The sequence below is a fragment of the Mesoplodon densirostris genome, chromosome 14 (genome assembly GCF_025265405.1).
Source record: "Mesoplodon densirostris isolate mMesDen1 chromosome 14, mMesDen1 primary haplotype, whole genome shotgun sequence".
NCBI lineage: Eukaryota > Metazoa > Chordata > Mammalia > Artiodactyla > Ziphiidae > Mesoplodon > Mesoplodon densirostris.
The window spans coordinates 58,121,512-58,140,765 of NC_082674.1; the positions used below are offsets into that span (position 1 = coordinate 58,121,512).

At 40.3% G+C, this 19,254-nt stretch overlaps 1 protein-coding gene across 2 annotated transcripts in view; it reads right to left on the reverse strand.

Moving 5' to 3' along the window:
* Positions 1-19,254, reverse strand: part of PPP3R1 (protein phosphatase 3 regulatory subunit B, alpha) — a 59,121-nt gene extending 39,867 nt beyond the window's left edge. The window contains exons 1-2 of one of the 2 annotated variants that reach the window (XM_060116833.1): positions 18,831-19,254; positions 13,158-13,260 (exon numbers count right to left, since the gene is read on the reverse strand). Coding sequence is in view for 1 of the 2 variants with exons in the window: in XM_060116834.1 (XP_059972817.1) it covers positions 18,831-18,833 (3 nt within the window). In the remaining variant the exon portion in view is untranslated. The remainder of the gene's footprint in view (positions 1-13,157; positions 13,261-18,830) is intronic. The other variant, XM_060116834.1, reaches the window with a different exon arrangement.

Sequence of the window (19,254 nt, forward strand, 5' to 3'; positions counted from 1 at the left end):
TTACATCCTGCACCTAACTGCAGGCGGATTCTTAACCACTGCACCACCAGGGAGGTCCCTGCAATTGGGATTGACATGTACACACTGCTGATAAAATGCCTTTCCATGAAAACAAACAAACAAACAAACAAACTAAACATGCAATACAATAAATATTGTTATTCTGTCGAGTTCCAATGGATTTTTTTAAAGGTAAAAACTGATGGATCTAGAAAACAATCTTTAAAAGTTAGCTTTGTGAACATAAACATGGATGGAAAAAGGAAAGTTAACATTACAGAATACAAAAAAAAAAAGAAGTATTATGTGCTGGGTACTCTGTTAGAGACTTTATATACCTTCTCATTTATCCTCTGAACAATCTTCTGGGTAAATGGGATGTCAAGGTTAAACAGTTTGCACAAGGTCACACAGTTGGTAGTAGTAGAGATCAAATTTGAACTCAAGCTAATATAATTCCCATAGTATTCTTACCAATATATCATAAAGCCACACCCTTTCTGTATTATACAAGAGAAGAAGTAAGTTAGTGAAACTGTTTTCATCGCAACTTAGAACACTTAAATTCAAGTGGCTTGTTGCTGACAACTCACACATAGCCATTTAAAAATGTGTTGTTCATGTATCTAACACAGTAGTAACAATCACAGAAACATGACAGTGAGAGGGTGTGAGATAGGTGGAGACAGCTGAGAAGAGGAGGAGTAAAGGGATGGAATACTTTACATGGAAACAAACTGTCCAACAACTTCTTGTAGAGAACAATACTCATTTGGTACTATATTTTAATTTAAAAACACACACAATCCCAAAACAGAAAACTCTATAAAGTCATAGCATTTTCAATAATTAAGAAAATAATCTCAAAACAGAGGAAATAAAGTCCTAGCTGTGGAAGAGTTCTGGATTATGGTAAGAGACCACCCTGCCTATGGCCATAGGATATAGTTTTAGTAGAGAGAAAGTACATGGGGTTATGGAGAAGGTTAATGTTGCTAAAGCAAGGGTGTACATGAAGACAAAGTGATAGTGGAACCTAGAGGGACAATATGACACAGGTACTTAAATTCTGAATGAAAAACTGTAGTATCCAGAAAGATGTTAGATGATAACAATGAGAAGAAATAAGGAAGGTTCAGTCAGAAGAAATGACTTTGCAGGAGAAATTAGAAGTAATAATCTGTTAGGTAGCCAAAGCAGACCTACCACCTCAAGTATTTTTTTAATTGAGATATAAGTAATTGACATATTATATTAGTTTCAGGTATATAACACAATGATTCGGTATTTGTATACGTTGCAAAATGATCACCACAATAAGTCTAGTTAACACCCAACACCATATACAGTTAATAATTTTTTTTCTTATATGGGAACTTTTAAGATCTACTCTCCCAGCAACTTTTAAATATGCAACACAGTATTAACTATAGTTGCCATGCTGTACATTACATCCCCATGAGTTGTTTATACCTGGAAGTTTGTACCTTTTGACACCTTTACCCATTTCCCCCACCCACCACCCCTTGCCTCTGGCAAACACCAACTGTTACCTGTTATGGGTAAGTTTGGTTTTGGGGTTTTGTTTCTGTTTCTAAGATTCCACGTATAAGTGAGATACGGTATTTGTTTTTCTCTGACTTATTTCATTTAGCAAAATGCCCTCAGGGTCTGTCCATAATGTTGCAAATGGCAAGACTTCCTTCTTTTTTTATGGCTAATATTCCATTGCATATAGAAATATATATACCACAATTTCTTCATCCATCCATCCATGGACACTTAGATTGCTTCCATGTCTTGACTACTGTAAATGCTACAATGGATGGGGATGCATATATCTTTTTGAGTTAGTTTTTTCATTTCTTTTGAGTAAATACACAGAAGTGGGATTGCTGGATCATACAGTAGTTCTGTTTTTAATTTATTAAGGAAACTCGATACTGTTTTCCATAGTGGCTGTAACAATTTACATTCCTACCAACAGTGCACAAGGGTCCCTTTTTCTCCATATCCTTGTGAACACTTGGTATCTCTTGTCTTTTTGCTAATAGTCATTCTAACAGGTGTAAGGTGATATCTCCTTATGGTTTTGATTTGCATTTCCCTAATGATTAGTGATGTTGAGCAAATTTTCATGTACCTGTTGGCTATCTGTACATCTTCTTTGGGAAAATGTCTATTTAGATTCTCTGCCCATTTTTCAATCAGACTGTTTTTATGCTATTGAGTTGTATGAGTTCTTTATATATTTTGGATATTAACTCCTTATTGGATACATAATTTGCAAATATTTTCTCCCGTTTTGTTTTCTCCCGTTTCTCCCATTTTGTTTTTTCTCTCCTTCATTTTGTTGATGGTTTCCTTTGCTGTGCAGAAGCTTTTTAGTAGTCCCACTTGTTTATTTTTGTTGTTGTTGCCTTTGCTTTTGGTGTCATATCCAAAAAAATCATGGCCAAGACTGATATCAAGGAGCTTATTGCCTATGTTTTCTTCTAGTAATTTTATGGTTTCAGGCTTTATGTTCAAGTCTTTAAACAATTTTGAGTTGATTTTTGTGTATGGTGTAAGATAGTGGTCCAGTTTTCCCAACACCATTTATTGAAGAGACTGTCCTTTCCCCCATTTTATATTCTTGGTTCCTCTGCCCTAAATTTATTGACCATGGATGCATAGGTTTATTTCTGGGCTCTCTATTCTGTTCCATTGATCTATTTGTCTGTTTTTATGCCAACACCGTACTGTTTTGATTACTACAGCTTTGTAAGGGTTTTTTTAAAATAATAGCTTTATTGAGATATAATTCATATACCATACAATTCAACCATCTAAAGTGTACAATTCAGTGGTTTTTAGTACATTGAGCTCTGCAGTCATTACCACAATTAAATTTAGAGCATTTTCATCACCCCAAAAAGAAAGTCCATATCCACTGGCAGTCACTCCCATTTCCCAGCTTCACCCCAGCCACAGACAACCACTAATCTAACCGTCTGTCTCTTCTACATATTTGCCTATTTTGGATATTACATATTAATGGAATCATACAATATGTGTTCTTTTGTAACTGGTTTCTTTTACTCAGCAGAATATTTTCAAGATTCATCCATGTTGAAGCAAAAATCAATACATTTCTTTTTACGGCCAAATAATGCTTCGTTATATGGATATACCACATTTTATTCATCGGTTAATGGACATTTGAACTGTTCCCATTTGGGGGGCTATTCTGGAACATTTGTGTACGTGTTTTTCATTTTATGTCTTATGAGTATATACTTAGGAATGGAATTACCAGGTCTTACGGCAACTCCGTGTTTAACATTTTGAGGAACTGTTTTCTAAAGCAGCTACAACCATTTACATTCCCACCAGCAATGTTATGAGGGTTCCAATTTCTCCACATCTTCAACAGTTACCTGGTCTTTTTGATTACAGCCATGCTAGCGGGGTGTTAAGTGGTATCTCACTGTGGTTTTGATTTGTATTTCCCTAATGACTAATGATGTTGCGCATCTTTTCATGTGTTTACTGGACATTTGTTTGTCTTCTCTGGAGAAATGTCTATTCAAATCCTTTACCAATTTTTTAGTTGGGCTGTCTTTATTGTTTAGTTTTAAGAATTTGTTATATATTCTGGGTAGAAGTATCTTATCAGATCTACGATTTTGGTTATGGTAAACTTGGTACAGAAAATATTTGTGCTAATGAGGCTGACAACACGGTGTGACAGCTATGTATTGGTGAGGGAAGAGGTACAGTATAACATCAGAAGCCAGATATAATTCTCACTGCCAATGTTCCCATCAAAAATCTGCCACTTTTGTTCAGAGTACCAAATAAAATATTGATGAGGCTGTTTTTAGTACTATAAGGCCTATCCTCTGGTGATATAAAGTAAGCTAGCCAGCTAATAAAAACTCAGCTGCCTGAATAAGGAATTTGGTCTTTTTTGTGGTATGCAAAAAACATGAAAAACACAATGAGATCTAAGAAAGAACTTGCTATGAGACTTGCAAGAAAGTTTTTCCACTCTAATAAAGAGAATTTGAGGAAGTGTTCCCTGCTCTTCTTCAGCCAGATGGTAGTGTCAAATTATGACAGCCCTCTCCTGACATGCAGAGCTCTAAAATACACTGGACTTATGTCTCTGATGAAACTGATGAACTGCTAAACTACCCTGTAACTGTCTGGCTCTGGGCTTCTTATTCTGTGAAATAATACATTCCTTATTATTTAGGCCACTTTTAGATGGGAGGATACTGTTACTTGTAATCCAAAACATTCTGATACATTTTCTACTTTGTCAATAAGCACATTACTGGACAGAGCTATACAGAAATTAGAATGAAGTGATTATGAAAGCTAGATCTGCCTAGAACACTACATACTAGTTTTCAGTAGTTTGATTTTTAAAAATGTAAACAGTATTTTGCACTTTATCAAACATCTTAGGTACTAACTTACCCAATACTCACCAGAACTCTAAATCAGGCAGTCTTGTGGCTATTTTACAGATATATATATATATAATCCTCCAGTATAGGTCTTCCAATTCTATATCCCATGTGTGTTCTACCACATCATAGTATGTCTCATAGTATCAAATATAATGCATTAAAAGCAATATAATCGATAAACCATAAAATGGAAAAGAATATGAAAATAGTATGTCTATATGAGTAGTATAACTGAGTCACTTTGTTGTGCAGCAGAGAGTGGCACAACACTGTAAATCAACTGCACTTCAAAAAAAAGCACCATAATCCACAACAAAGTGATTGCAGTATTCTTTCAGCACTTAAGTAACTGCCTGACATTATACAACTCTATGAGATGAGTAATGTGACTAAAATGAATAATAAAATGTCCAAAGAGCTGCTACATGTTAAGTTTAAACTGGTCAAGCAGAGTGATCAGAAGAAATCTAGCACCTTCTAATAGCTCTACTGAAGCACTTACATTGTATTAAAATTTTTCCCTCTACATGCCTGACTCAATCTATGCTGTGAAGTCTTTGGGGCTATTTATTTTTTCCTGACATCTCTGCACCTAACACTATGTTTGATATATGTAGTATGTTTGCTAAATTAAGAAATCAAAGATTTAGAGTCTCAGTCCCCCTTTACCAGCTGTTCTAGAATACATCTAGAAAATGTTAAGATAAATCACTTTAAGTGAACAAAATTAAACATTCTTTATAAATTTTGAGTGTTATTTATGAAAAAGTTTGCTTACCATTTAACAAATGAAAGTAACACTCTCACATATAACTGACACTTTACTCAGATATGTAAAAAGAATCTTAAAGCATAAAAGAGTCCTATAACTTTTAGAATCAACAGCAATTTCCTTTTTGGTAACTTTCCCATTGTGCCTAACACACCTGTGCTTTCTGTTTATTCACAGGACTTTCAAAGACCTCCCTATCCCTAGACGACAGATATAACTAATTCAGTTGCACCTCAGCTTCCCAAGCCACCAGGACAAGTGCCTACCTACCCATCCTGCATTAACATTTACATTCCATGAGAGATACTACACAGGGAACTGGCTTTACCAAGATGAATAAAAATGCATGCTCTGCCCATGGCTTGGTAGAGGAGGCAATGAAACACAATGAAATATGGGGTGTACTATAACGACAGTTACTTACAAATGGCCACTGATTGCCTGGAGGAGCTGGGAAATGCAACTGGGACAGGATCTTGATGTTTGCCAGACAGAGAAAGCAAGCGGAAGGACATTCAGGTGGGGAAAAAAAAGTACATACAAAGGCACCAATAAGTGAAAAATGATGAGGCATTTGAGAACCAAGTAGTTTGACTTGGTTATAGCATAAGCCTGGCTAGAAATAAGGATCAGAACATGAGTGCCATGAAAAGGAGTTTAAATGTTTAATTCTGAAGATATGTCACTGACTTTTAAATCAGGTAGTGACACTAGATTTCCTTTTCAGAAGAAAAATGAGTGGCAGTATGGAAGACAGAATGAAGAAGAACTTGGAGGTAAAAAGAGCAAAGCCTCAAGTAGGCTACAGAAATAGTCCAGGTGAGAAATAAATGAAACTGCAATGAGGCCAGTGGCAGCGGGGATAAAGAAGAATTTGATTCAAGAGATATTTGGGGATCTAAATGACAGGACACATTTACCATAACATGATACTTATGTTCCTGAAAAATCTCCATGTTCTTAAAACTACACATTAAAACAAACAGTCGCACATTAAAAATAACATGGCTTAAGGAAAAGAGTTGGAAGCAAGACACTCAAAACCTGTGCAACTCTGTAACCAGAGTATTAACAAAACCAACAAGAATCCTAATAAGCATATTAACATAGTTAAAGATGTGCTAAGTAACTAATAAGCCTGGCACTTTCTAAAGGCACAGCTCAAACAAAGTACAGCTGTCCCTCAGTATTCACAGGAATTGCTTCCAGGACCTGCCACAGACACCAAAGTCCGCAGATGCTCCAGCCCCATAGTCAGCCCTCAGTATCCGCAGTTCGCATCTGCAGGTTCAACCAACCCCCACGCTCACAGTACTGTAGTTATTGAAAACAATTTGCGTGTTAAGTAAGTAGACACACATAGTTCAAACCCACGTTGTTTGAGGATTAAATGTAATAGAAAAAAGTGTAAAGGGTATTTGAAGCTAAGTTACAGAAACGAAGAAAAAATGCACAAACATCTGGGGGAAATGTGCAATAAATTCTTTCAACACAGATAAATGGCCAAAATCAGTCAAGAGGAAGAATGTGGTATATGGATAGAGTATACAGAACTCTATTCTTCAGTAGCTTGCTGCTTTCAGCTGTGTTAGTGTATTTTAGATTCAGCTGCCACTGCTTACGGCAGGAAACATTAATATGCTGGGAACGTTGTTAAGTATGTTTTCCTCTTTATGGACAGTATGTGAGCCAGACTGGAATGCCTCAAAAGTCCCTCAAGTGAGTGACTAAGCCTCCCACCGCCAAACCAGGTCAGGAGGTGTTCTGTGTCATACTTTTAGTACAGACTGTAACTGATGATTGCTTTAGGTAGTGGCGAAGGGGAGTAAAACGTATACACCAGGTTTCCAGATAGGAGTAAATGGACAGATACTGTTTCCATTAAGAAAAATTAGGGAATAATGAAGCATGAATATGAAGATAATATAATGCATGTGGTTTTTGTTACGTTGAGTCTGAGGCGTCTTACAGACATCCTTATTTAGATAAATATCAAGTAAGCAGTTAGAACTCTGGACTAGAGAAGAAGAGAATGATGTGGGCTGAAAATATGAATCATCAGTACCTAGGAGATGATGAAACTTTGAGAATAAACAAAGAATTCATGCATTTACTCAATTCACTCATTCAATAAATATTTATATAATACATACGAGCCTACACTGGCAGTTAGGGGTGTATGGAAGAACAAGACAGCCATGATGCCCACTCCCACAGAACTCACATTATATCATGGGGAGACAGAAAACAGCCAAACACCTATAGGGCTAATTAATCATGTGCTACAAAGACATAAAGTTACTAAAAGAGTATAACACAGGAACATGGCCTGACCTGGCATGGGGGTGGGAGGCTCAGTCACTTACCTGAAGGACTTTTGAGGCATTCCAAACATAGTCCATGCAAAAGGTTCTGAGAGTAGAATAAACAGATGGAAGAACAAACATAGCATAAAATACTGAATAATTGTAAGGTTTAAGAGGCTATAGTATAGAGAGAAAGCAGAACATGGTGGAAGAAGCTGAAGTAAACAGCAAGTAGAACGAATGAAGTCTACAGGCTATGCTAAGGGTTTAGTCTCTACAATGTATGAGATTTTAAATGGGAAAGTGATACAATCATATTTAAGAGGGCCCTGGACCAAAGCCAGATGAGAGGCAAGCAACGAAGATCAAAAGTGGTCAGAGAGGTAGAGGAACCACTAGCAGAAAACGTTACAAAAGCCAGAAGAGGAGAGAATTTGAAGAGTTCCCTACAAGGCCCGACGTAACCAGGAAGTCAAGCAAGAAGAACGAAGAACCAAATACATTTAGTGAGTGATTTCCAGACACCCTCTACTGTCACCACTATCTCAGGTGCTGTGATTCCCATTTTACACATGTACTAAACAAGGTCTAGAGAGTTTATAGCATTTGTTCAAGGTCACTTAGCTAGAAAATGGCAGAACCAGAATCTAAAGTCAAATCTTCCCAACTCCCAACCTCATGCTGATAATTAGAAGAGGACTGCCAACATAGTAAGTTTCAGTGAAATGCAGATGCGTAATCATTCTGGACCAGCGCTGTCTAACAGACATTAATGCAATGCTGGAAATCTTCTATATCTGCGCTAATGCAGTAACTACTAGCCACAAGCAGCTACTGAGCACTTGAAACGTAGATATTGTGAAGAACTGAATTCACAATTTTATTTCATTTTAATTCATTTAAATTAAAGTTTAAATAGCCACATGTAGCTAGCAGCTACTGAACTGGACATCACAGATCTAGACTGTAGCAGACTGAAAAACAAGAAAATAAGCAAATACAGATGAGTCAAAAGTATCACGGTAAAGAAAGAATGACAGCTAGACAGGAAGGCAGAGCTGAAGTATACCTGTTCATTCATAAATTCACTATTTGAGAAAGATTACTATGAGCTAGTTTATAATTCATGAAATTCTATTTACTAAGAAAACAGTTGCAACATGAGCACACATAAAATCACAGATTTCCCTTATTTACCTATTAGCACTTGTTTTTCCTGACATTCTAATTTTCATTAAAGATTACCTTATAAGCAAATAATTAAAGATTGCCTTACAAGCTGGCATGCAATAAGCTGGATGCCAACTTACTGCATGCCTATAATAGGAGGTTGCTTGTGGCACTGCACTCAGGAGCATATGAAAGAAAACCATCCCTGACACTAGATAAAGTACAAATAAATAAAAGTGCTAACAGACAGCTCTAACAATGCCAATGGTAAAGGTTTGACTCTTTTTGTAGGTGCCTGTGCTTCACACTCTCATCCCTAGGTTTTAAACTGCATACTTAATTCTTTTTTTTAATTAATAAATGTATGTATGTATGTATGTTTGGCTGCATTGGGCCTTCACTGTTGCACGCAGGCTTTCTCTAGCTACGGCGAGCGGGGGCTACTCTTCATTGCGGTGCGCGGGCTTCTCATTGCGGTGGCTTCTCTTGTTGCGGAGCACAGGCTCTAGGTGCGCGGGCTCTAGGCGCACGGGCTTCAGTAGTTGTGGCATGCAGGCTCAGTAGTTGTGGCTTGTGGGCTCTAGAGCACAGGCTCAGTAGTTGTAGCGCACGGGCTTAGCTGCTCCGTGGCATGTGGGATCTTCCCGGACCAGGGCTTGAACCTGCGTCCCCTGCATTGGCAGGCGGATTCTTAACCACTGTGTCACCAGGGAAGTCCTGCATACCTAATTCTAACATACAAGTAAAAATGACCTCTCTGTATTGTTCACAAAAGTCCAGAGAGACCTGGCTAGAGCACAGATGAATTTAATAATGCTCCCAGAACACAAGTCAAAGTGCTATCTCACAGAAATGTTTTCTGGGATAGCAATGGGGCTACCATGTGGCCCTCCTGATGATACTGGTAAGAAAGGGCTTTAACTAACAAAACAACACTCTGAGAAACTAATCTATAAGAACCTATGACTTGCTGAATTACCTGTGCTAAACTTTAAAGGATTTCCTATAGAAATCTTCAAATGTTTTAAATATTTTTATAGTACAAGACTATAAAAACCAAAGACAAACCCAGAAACATTAATTAGTCACATTTCATTTCAAAATTTCATTCCTGCACCAGATCTATACATTAGCTATAATTACTGTCAACCCATGACCACAAAGTGGATATGGGAGTCCAAGGAAAAATCAGGAAAGGGAGAAAGTGAATATGGACTGTTGAATAAAAAATTTATTTGGAAGGGCAAAAGTGAGGAAGAAATTTTAATCTGGCAAGCTTGAAATAAAATAGATGCTTTCTCCACTACACTTCAGAGATCATTTTCTCTTTTTAATTTAAAAATTTGTTATCTATGTTGTTAATAAGGTGCTAAGTGGAAAAATAAGTACAACAAATGTTCTAGTAAAACAGTATTTTCCCTAGAGTAATTTCATAAAAATATTGACATAGTTCAGACCCTAGCTGAAGTACCAACCTCAACCATTATGAAATTGCTAACTAATTTAAAAAATTATGCTGAGTTGTTTTTGACTCAATGTTTACATTTCAAACATGGTTGAAAACCTTGGAATAAAACTGCCTGTAATTTGTAAACTAGAGCATGACATCATTAAAAATCTCTTTAAGTCTGACCTTTGTAATCTTACTTAATAAAAGCTAAATTATAAAAAATTAATAAATCCACATACTGGCATAGCTTAAAAAAAAAGGATGGGGGGAACACACCAAAAAAAACTTCTTGGAAGAATATACAAGAAACTTAACAATGATCAACACAAGGAGAATGGATGGCCAGGAAAGACTTTCCATTGTATACCTTTCAGTGTGGTATTATTTTTATTATTTTTTTTTTTTGCGGTACGCGGGCCTCTCACTGTTGTGGCCTCTCCCGTTGCAGAGCACAGGCTCTGGACGCGCAGGCTCAGCGGCCATGGCTCACGGGCCCAGCCGCTCCGCGGCATGCGGGATCCTCCCGGACTGGGGCACGAACCCGTGTCCCCTGCATCGGCAGGTGGACTCTCAACCACTGCGCCACCAGGGAAGCCCCAGTGTGGTATTATTTTTTAAGCAAATGTATTGTGTGTTTAGAACTTTAAAAAAGTTTTAAGAGTATTAATCTTCAACTAGATGTTCCCCTTACCATAAAACCTGAACTCAGAAAACAGTTCCTTTTAGAACTATGTAATTTGATCAGAAATTACTAACGCAAAGACTGACAAAGTATTAAGCTCTTTTCTTGTTAAAACTCCTGTTTCCTAGATTAATTTCCTAAGTCCTGGGTCCACCTACTATTGAATAAGGTTTACTTAATACCCTGTTAACCGCCTATCAAATCTTTCAAAATCTATATTATAATCGTTTTCCACACTACTCACCCTCAGCCTCACCTCATTCACCTCAGCCTCAGTCTCAACTTCAGCAGATGATCTTGCCTCAAACTACCCCCAGTTGCTGAGGTGATTTTAGGTCACCTAGTTTGAACTCCATTATTAAAACATACCTGTCGTCATGGCCTACTCTCCTCACCTTGTTTTTTCCCCTCTTTTTTGATGTCCCTCCTTTCCTTTTACCCATCTTCTTTCTACCACTTCTAAGGCTCATTCCACTAATCATCCTCTTCCTCACAGATCCCTCTCCCTGCTTCTCTTCTAACTCTAAAGAATACTGACATTGGGACTTTCCTGGTGGCTCAGTGGTTAAGAATCCGCCTGCCAATGCAGGGGACACAGGTTTGAGCCCTGGTCCAGGAAGATCCCACATGCCACGGAGCAACAAAGTCCGTGTGCCACAAATACCGAGCCTGCGCTCTAGAGCCCGCGAGCCACAACTACTGAGCTTGCGTACCACAGCTACTGAAGCCCATGTGCCTAGAGCCCGTGCTCTGCAACAAGAGAAGCCACCGCAATGAGAAGCCCGTGCACCGCATTGAAGAGTAGCCCCCCTCGCCGCAACTAGAGAAAGCCCGTGCGCTGCAACGAAGACCCAACGCGGACAAAAAATAAAAATAAAACTACTGACATCGGGCTTCCCTGGTGGCGCAGTGGTTGAGAGTCTGCCTGCTGATGCAGGGGACACGGGTTCGTGGCCCGGTCCGGGAAGATCCCACATGCCGCGGAGCGGCTGGGCCCGTGAGCCATGGCCGCTGAGCCTGCGCGTCCGGAGCCTGTGCTCCGCAACGGGAGACGGCACAGCAGTGAGAGGCCCGCGTACCGCAAAAAAAAAAAGAAAAAAAAAAAAACCTGACATCTCCTATCCTGCAAAGAATTTACCTCAACTGTAAACCACTAGAGTTAACTTTTCTTTGTCCATTTTTCCATAAATGTCTCAAAACTGACACTCACTGCCTCCACTGTCTCATCAGCACTTACTCCTTTATTCTACTTATTTGTCCATATATTCCTTCTTCAAACGCTACTTAATTACCTATCATATATCAAGTATTTGGAATATAACAATGAAAAGACAAAGACAAGGCCTCTGCATTCTCAGTTTACATTTCTTTGCAATTTTATTTTCATTACCTAGGGCTTAATTGAAGTTGCTGTCTCAGAGATTCTGACCTCTATAATAGTTTTTATCTCCTTCTCTCCCATGTTAATGGATGAGAAAAATCTCTCCTCTTGTCTAAGGAGACTCATATACCCTCCTACCTCCCTGGGGCCCTCAAACTATTAAGAATTCCATCTTTTCTCTTTGAGTCTTCAACTGCTCCCTCCTTCCTGGCTTGTTCCCTTAACCCCCAAAATAAATTCTTCCTCAAACCTAAATTTTCTAACTTTCATCATCTCTCCTTAAGTCAAAGCATTAAAGAACAGTCTATACTCAATCTCTGGCTACCCATTTATTACTCAATTCACAGGATCCTGGCTTTCCTTGCTACCAGTACAAAATGGTGTTTTTCTGTACTATTGCCAAAGTCACCAGAACTCTTCTGATCCCTCCAAAAGACACTTTTTTTTTTTTTAAGGGAACCCTAGTACACTGTTAGTGGGAATGTAAATTGGTACAGTCACTATTTATTTATTTATTTATTTATTTATTTGGCGGCATTGGGTCTTTGTTGCTGCACATGGGCTTTCTCTAGTTGCAGAGAGCGGGGGCTACTCTTCGTTGCGGTGTGTGGGCTTCTCGCTGCCGTGTCTTCTCTTGATGCGGAGCACCGGCTCTAGATGTGCGGGCTCTGTAGTTGTGGCGCACGGGCTTAGTTGCTCCGTGGCATGTGGGATCTTCCTGGACCAGGGCTCGAATCCGTGTCCCCTGCATTGGCAGGCAGATTCTTAACCACTGTGCCACCAGGGAAGTCCCCAAAAGACACTTTTCAGTTCTTCTCTTTCCTGATCTCTGCAAAATCTAGACACTGCTGACTCCTTCAAATATGCCATCACTCAGCTAATTTTCCAACTACCTTTTTATTCTCAGACAACACTGACAGGTTCCTCATCTCCTACCTGCCTCTTAAATGCAGTGTTCTTTAGGGTTTGTCCTCTTCTCTTATCGCTTTATATTCTTTCTCTATGGGATTTCATTCAGCTTCATGGCTTCAATTACTACCTAGAACAAATACACACAACACTCAAATCTTTAAGATAAGCCCAGATTTCTCTTCCAGATCCAGATATAGCCAATTACGTGTTGGTCATATCCACCTAGGTGTCCCATAACTACTTTATTTATTTATTTTATATCAACTTTTTTATTTTTATTTTTGGCTGCGTTGGGTCTCCGTTGGTGCACGCGGGCTTTCTCCAGCTGCGGCGAGCGGGGACCACTCCTGCTGCGGAGCACGGGCTCCAGGCGCGCAGGCCTCAGCAGTCGTGGCACACGGGCCTAGCTGCTCCACCGCACGTAGGACCCTCCCGGACCAGGGCCCGAACCCGTGTCCTCCGCATTGGCAGGCGGACTCCCAATCACTGCGCAACCAGGGAAGTCCCCCCATGACTACTTTAAATTCACCATGTCCAAGGTAGAAATCATCACCACCCCTAAATCTACTTCTCCTGTATCTCCTAGACAGAGAATGTGCATTTCTAACAAGTTTCCAGATGATGCTGATGCTGCTAGTTCAGGATCCATATTCTGAGAATCACTGCTCAAACATATGCTGCCTCTTCCTACCTCCAGGCTGTCAGGTTCCTTCTGCTATCTCCTAGACCATGATATCTATGCAGCAGGCACTGTTAATATTTCACAACACTCTATCTTATTGAACTTAGACTCTTGCAACAGAGCATTCTAAGCATTAATTACCAAATGATAAGAGAAGACTAGAGATGAAACAACAGTCAACCCAGAAAGCTGGATGTTTCTTGAGGGTGGAATAGCATTCTAGTGTATCCCTCGAATCAAATCTTACCCAAGTACATAGGCTCTTGAAAAATATTTGCTGAGTGGATGGCAGTATTATCTATCCAGTCACCCAAGCCAGAAGCCACAGCAAGATTCACCCCTTCCTTCCCCATAATCCAAGTCACCAAGTCCTATCTTCTGCCTCCTAAATGTGCCTCATACATGGTCCCTCCTCTCCATCTGCACTGTTATTACGTTCTTTCAGGTCCTTATTATCTCACTTTACAGTAATAATTTTTTAATTGGTCCCCATGTCTACATTCAGCTATCCTATTTTATCCACATGACCATAAGACTGATCTCTCTAAAACAGTACATGAGATGATGTCATTCTCCTGCTTAAAAACAATAACTTCCCACAGGCTTTAAGGAAAAAAATATTAATTCCTTCATGTGATATGCAAACCCTTCTAGGATCCCGCATCAATCTACCTGACCACCCTCTCTCTCCATTCCACCCTACCCCCCTACCCTCCAGCCATGCTTAACTGGCTTATATATTCATGCCTCAGTGGCTTTAAACATAAAGCTTTCTACCTAGAGTGTCTTTCCCACTGGCTAAATATTCATCCTTTTAAGCCTCAGCTCAGGCACCATCTCTTCCATGAAGCTTTCTTTGAGTGACATTCATTCATCTCTCCATCCAATCCCCACCTCAGTTTGGATTACACCTCTCCCCTGCCATGTGCTCTTACAACACCCCATGTTTAGTTTGTTAATAGCACATATCACACTGCATAATAATTGTCTTGTTCACCTAGTTGATTAAGTTTCTTGGAAACTATAATTATGTCTTCTGTTTGTATAGTCAATGCTAGGTATATTAACAGACACTCAACTAAAATTTAAATAAATACATTCCATGCTATTCTCTAAACAGTGGCTCTCAAAATTTAGCACAGATCAGAACTACCCAGAGGTATATAAATCTAGACTGCTTGGCCCCAGCCCCGGAGTTATAGACTCAGCTGGTTCAGGGTGGGCCCTAACAGGTTCCCAGATGATGCTGATGCTGTCCAGGAATCACATTTTGAGTGTCAGTGCTCCAAATCTATGTTGTCTCTTCCTAGCTCCAGGATTTAGAGTCTTTTCCTAGCTACCTCCGACTCTGCCTACTGCAATGCTAATCTTTTTAGACCCAGCTCAATTGTCATCTCCTTCATAAAACTTCCCCTAATCCCAAAACAAACTGATTTTGCTCTTTCCTCAATTTCTGTCCAGCTTTGTGTATATTATTCATATGGTAACATGCTAACTTTCTTTCACACCCATTGGCAGTTGTCTCATGTTCTCTACTTAAATGAAGGGAGGAAACCTGCCTTCATCATTTTGATATCCTCCACAACCTGGCACAGTAACCAGTGAAATGCAGATGAAACCTACAAGTATCTGTTCATCTGAACGAATCCCTGCAGACTGCCCCGACTCTGGGCCCACGGTCTGTCTGACTCGCTTAATCCTCCTGGCCCAAGCTGACTTCTTACACTGCCTTGTACTTTTGCTTGCCTTACAACCTACGACAGATGCCTGAGCCTCCCACACTTGTCTGTCCCTCTCTCATTGCTGACTGACCCTTAGTCAGCTTCTTTACCTTGTACTCTGAACCCTTTTATTTTCTTAACCACTATGGGACATAGTAAATGGAGAAATTTTCTCTTTATGATTGACCTGAATTTTAATTCTGCTGGCCATAAGACAGGTTGCTTGGTTTTTTCTGAAGTAGCCTTTCTTGGTCAGAGAATCCAAACTAAAATATGCTGGGTACAACTCCAAGTGCAGTTATTGTAGACAGCAATAAATGTGTTTTAGGTTCTATTTACAGATGGTGGAGATAACTGTAATACAAAGTTTAAAAACACAAAAAAGGTCACTTATGAAATGTAAGGTTGGCCTAAGAAACAAAACTTAAAAGAATAGCTAATTATTTATGCACTATGTTCATATATGCATCCAAAACAAAATTTGTATTACCTATTCCAACGAAAAAGAGATACCAAAAAACCTGGTCATATTTCTGAGTTACACTAATGACACAGTAAAAACTACATCTGTTACATAAAAAGTTAACTGTTTCTAAAAATGCCCCTACAAAATTTACTCCTTCAAAAATTACTGAGAGACTGTTTTCAATCACACCCATCTAAACATTCTACTTGATTATTTTATTCTTATTTTACCTCTGTGTGTCAGTAACACTGAAGTACTCTATCTAAAACTACACATACCTACCTAGAGAAAATATTGTGATGATATATTTATTTCAATAAATAAACATCCATTTATTTATTTAATCATAGACAACTGACCATTAATGGTTCAAGAAAAATTCTTCGGAGCTCAGTACTCACATTTTTATATGCATATGCATAATTTTCAGCCCACCTGCTCAACAGTTTAATAAGACCCAAATAGAGATGAAGGGATATAACAGGAAAAAAAGAAGTAGGCTACTTTTAAGGTAGCAAGTAAAATTAATACCTGTCAAAAAAGATTCCTGATAGGCTCAATTCAATCTCTAAGCCTTTTTACTTTCCCCTTACTTGAATTAATCACTGATATTCAGAAATTAAAATCTGTTGACAAAAATGTATGTCCATAATACTCAGTAAAAGTTATAAAGATTTTCCAAAGGGAATGAAAGTTTTCAGAACTGTATGCCCAATTAACAAGATAAATGAACCAGATCACTCCAAAGTCCAATTTATTTGAATTAATCAATATTCCATATGGCAGAGTTGAGCTACAGTCCTGACACTTTCGAACCAGTGCTATATTCAGCAGACCAACATAATCCTAAAAGTTGAGGGGCCACTGTCACAGCAAATTATGTCCTGAAATGTTATTGAGAGGACTGCAGGAAAAAAAGCCAAGAGTGAATCAGAAAATAAATACTAAAAAGGAAACTGTAAAGAAGAGAGAAATAATGACCTGGAAGAAAAAAATCTCATACGGTGATTTTAAAAGTATTTTTGAAAAATAAGGAAACACTGAGTATCAGGAAGATAAATTTAAGACCTAAAAGAGAATTTTCAAAATTCAGCCTATTGTTCAAGAAAAAAAAGACTATTTGGAAAGCAGATCATTCTGCTATACACTGCATAAACAACAAGACTAGGTCACTGTTCCTCAAAACGTATCATTTATAAATAGAGGTAAAAACACTGGACAAAGATCTTCAAGATCTGCACCTTCAGGTAAAATACATGTATAAAGAAGTTGTATTAAAGCACTAAAGTTCAATTCATAACTCCAAAAGATTATGCAAAAAAAAAAAAAAAAAAGGCTGCAGTATGAATGGCTCCGCTCTAACTTGTTTTCTGTAAGTCTCGAAAAGCCTAAGTTTTGACTCTGAAGGCCAAAATCGTCTCTGAGCTGCCTCCAAAGTTGGCAGGGTAAAACTTCCTCTACATATCAAAACCACTAATCATTTATTAAGTCTGCTCCTAATCTGAATTTTAAGGACACTAATAGGTGCACTTAATCATTTGTCCTGTTTTAAATAAAAGCTGACTTACTTGACTAATGTCACTTTCTTCCCCCGCAATCACACAAATTGATCCCAAGTTGCAGTCCACAGAATTTCTCTCTTCACTCACCCACCGCTCTATTTTGAAATGCTTAAATTCTACATACAAGGTGAAATAAATGCAATTACAAGGTGCAAGACATTACGCCAAGCAATCCGTCGAAAAATCTTCGGACAACTGTTTAAAGACTTATAGAAAAAGCCTAACGACCAAATCACCTGTTCGGATATCTGATACAGATGAAAAAGCACTGCAAACTTTTTCTACTATGCATGCAATTCTTGATTACAAAGAGGAAACTGCACCGGCTAGCCGGAGCGAGAAAACCGGTAGGGTAACAGGCTAAAAGGGCGTCGTTGATTTCTTGGCTACAGTGACAGAGGCGGGAGACACACCCCTAGCGTCGGTCGGAAACACTACAGCAATGAATTCTACCTAGGGATTAATGTGAGGCTAAGGAAAGACAAATTTAAATCGCCATGATTCAAAAACAACCAGCACAAGAGAGACTTACGAAGGTAACAAAGAAAACGAAAAACCCTTGGCAGTAAGTAAGCACTAAAAAACAAGTATCTCCGTTTATCACAAACCAAGTTTAGACTTGTTTTCATGAATCTACACCTTAGACCTCTCCGGTTCGCCACTGCAGAGTAAAGCAGCAGCGAAAAACAACCAAAAAACAAAAAACCTCGTACGTTTGCAAACAGCAGTGAAATAAACACGAACTGGAGAGGGGGAAGTAAGGCAGGATTGCTTCCAAGGCTCGCTGCTTGAAAACAGAGTATGAGTGGGAGAAAGAGCAGCCCTGGAGAGAAAGTGGGTCTTATATAAAGGGCCATTTGCCACACATGATTTCCATAGGATTCCGGAATCTCCCCGAACTTGAGAGAGTGAGTCTGGGGGTGAGGGGGGGGCTCCACGTGGAAGAGGGTCCGGGGAAAGGGAAGGCAGGCCGATCTGAGGACTGTCCGGAGCGGACGGCCCAGGCAGCAGGGGGTCGAGGCAGGGGCGGAATCCCGGGGGCGCGGGGGGCGGTGGTGCGGAGGGGCGCCCCGCGGAGGCCTGGGGGCGGGCGGCGGGGCCCCGCCGTGCTGTCAATAGGCCGCCCGCCGCCCCCGGGCCGCTGGGGCTCTCTCGGGTCTCTCGAATTTTCCACCGGGGGAAGCCGCCCCGGGGCGTCCGGACTCGCCCCCGCCCCTGGAAGCGGCGGGCGGGGAGCGATGGTGCGTGGGGAAGCCAAAGGCTCACCATTTTGCTGGGCGGTCGGCGGCTCGCTCGCGCGGAGGAGTGTCGGCGCTCAGACTGGCTCCCGCAGGAAGCTGCGGCGGCGGCGGCCCAACTACGGTCGGCTGGGGCGGCTGCGGCCCTCGGGACGCCCGCGGGGGAGGGGGTGCGGGCTGGGGGAGGGGAGGCGGCGCAGCGGGGACCGCGCCGGCCGGGTGACTGGGCACGCGGGATCGGGCAGGGAGAAGAGAAATTAAGGTCGAGATTCAGAGAAGGAGAGCGCGGGAGGAGAGACGGCGAGAAGGGGGAGAGACAGAAACGGGGGGGAAAGGGGGCCAGGAGGCTCGGGGGCTGCAGCCTCGCGCTCGTGCTCGCGCCCGCGCAGGAGCCGTAACGGACTCACTGCAGTGGCTCGCGCTGACCCGCAACCTCAAGGCACGAAAAAGGG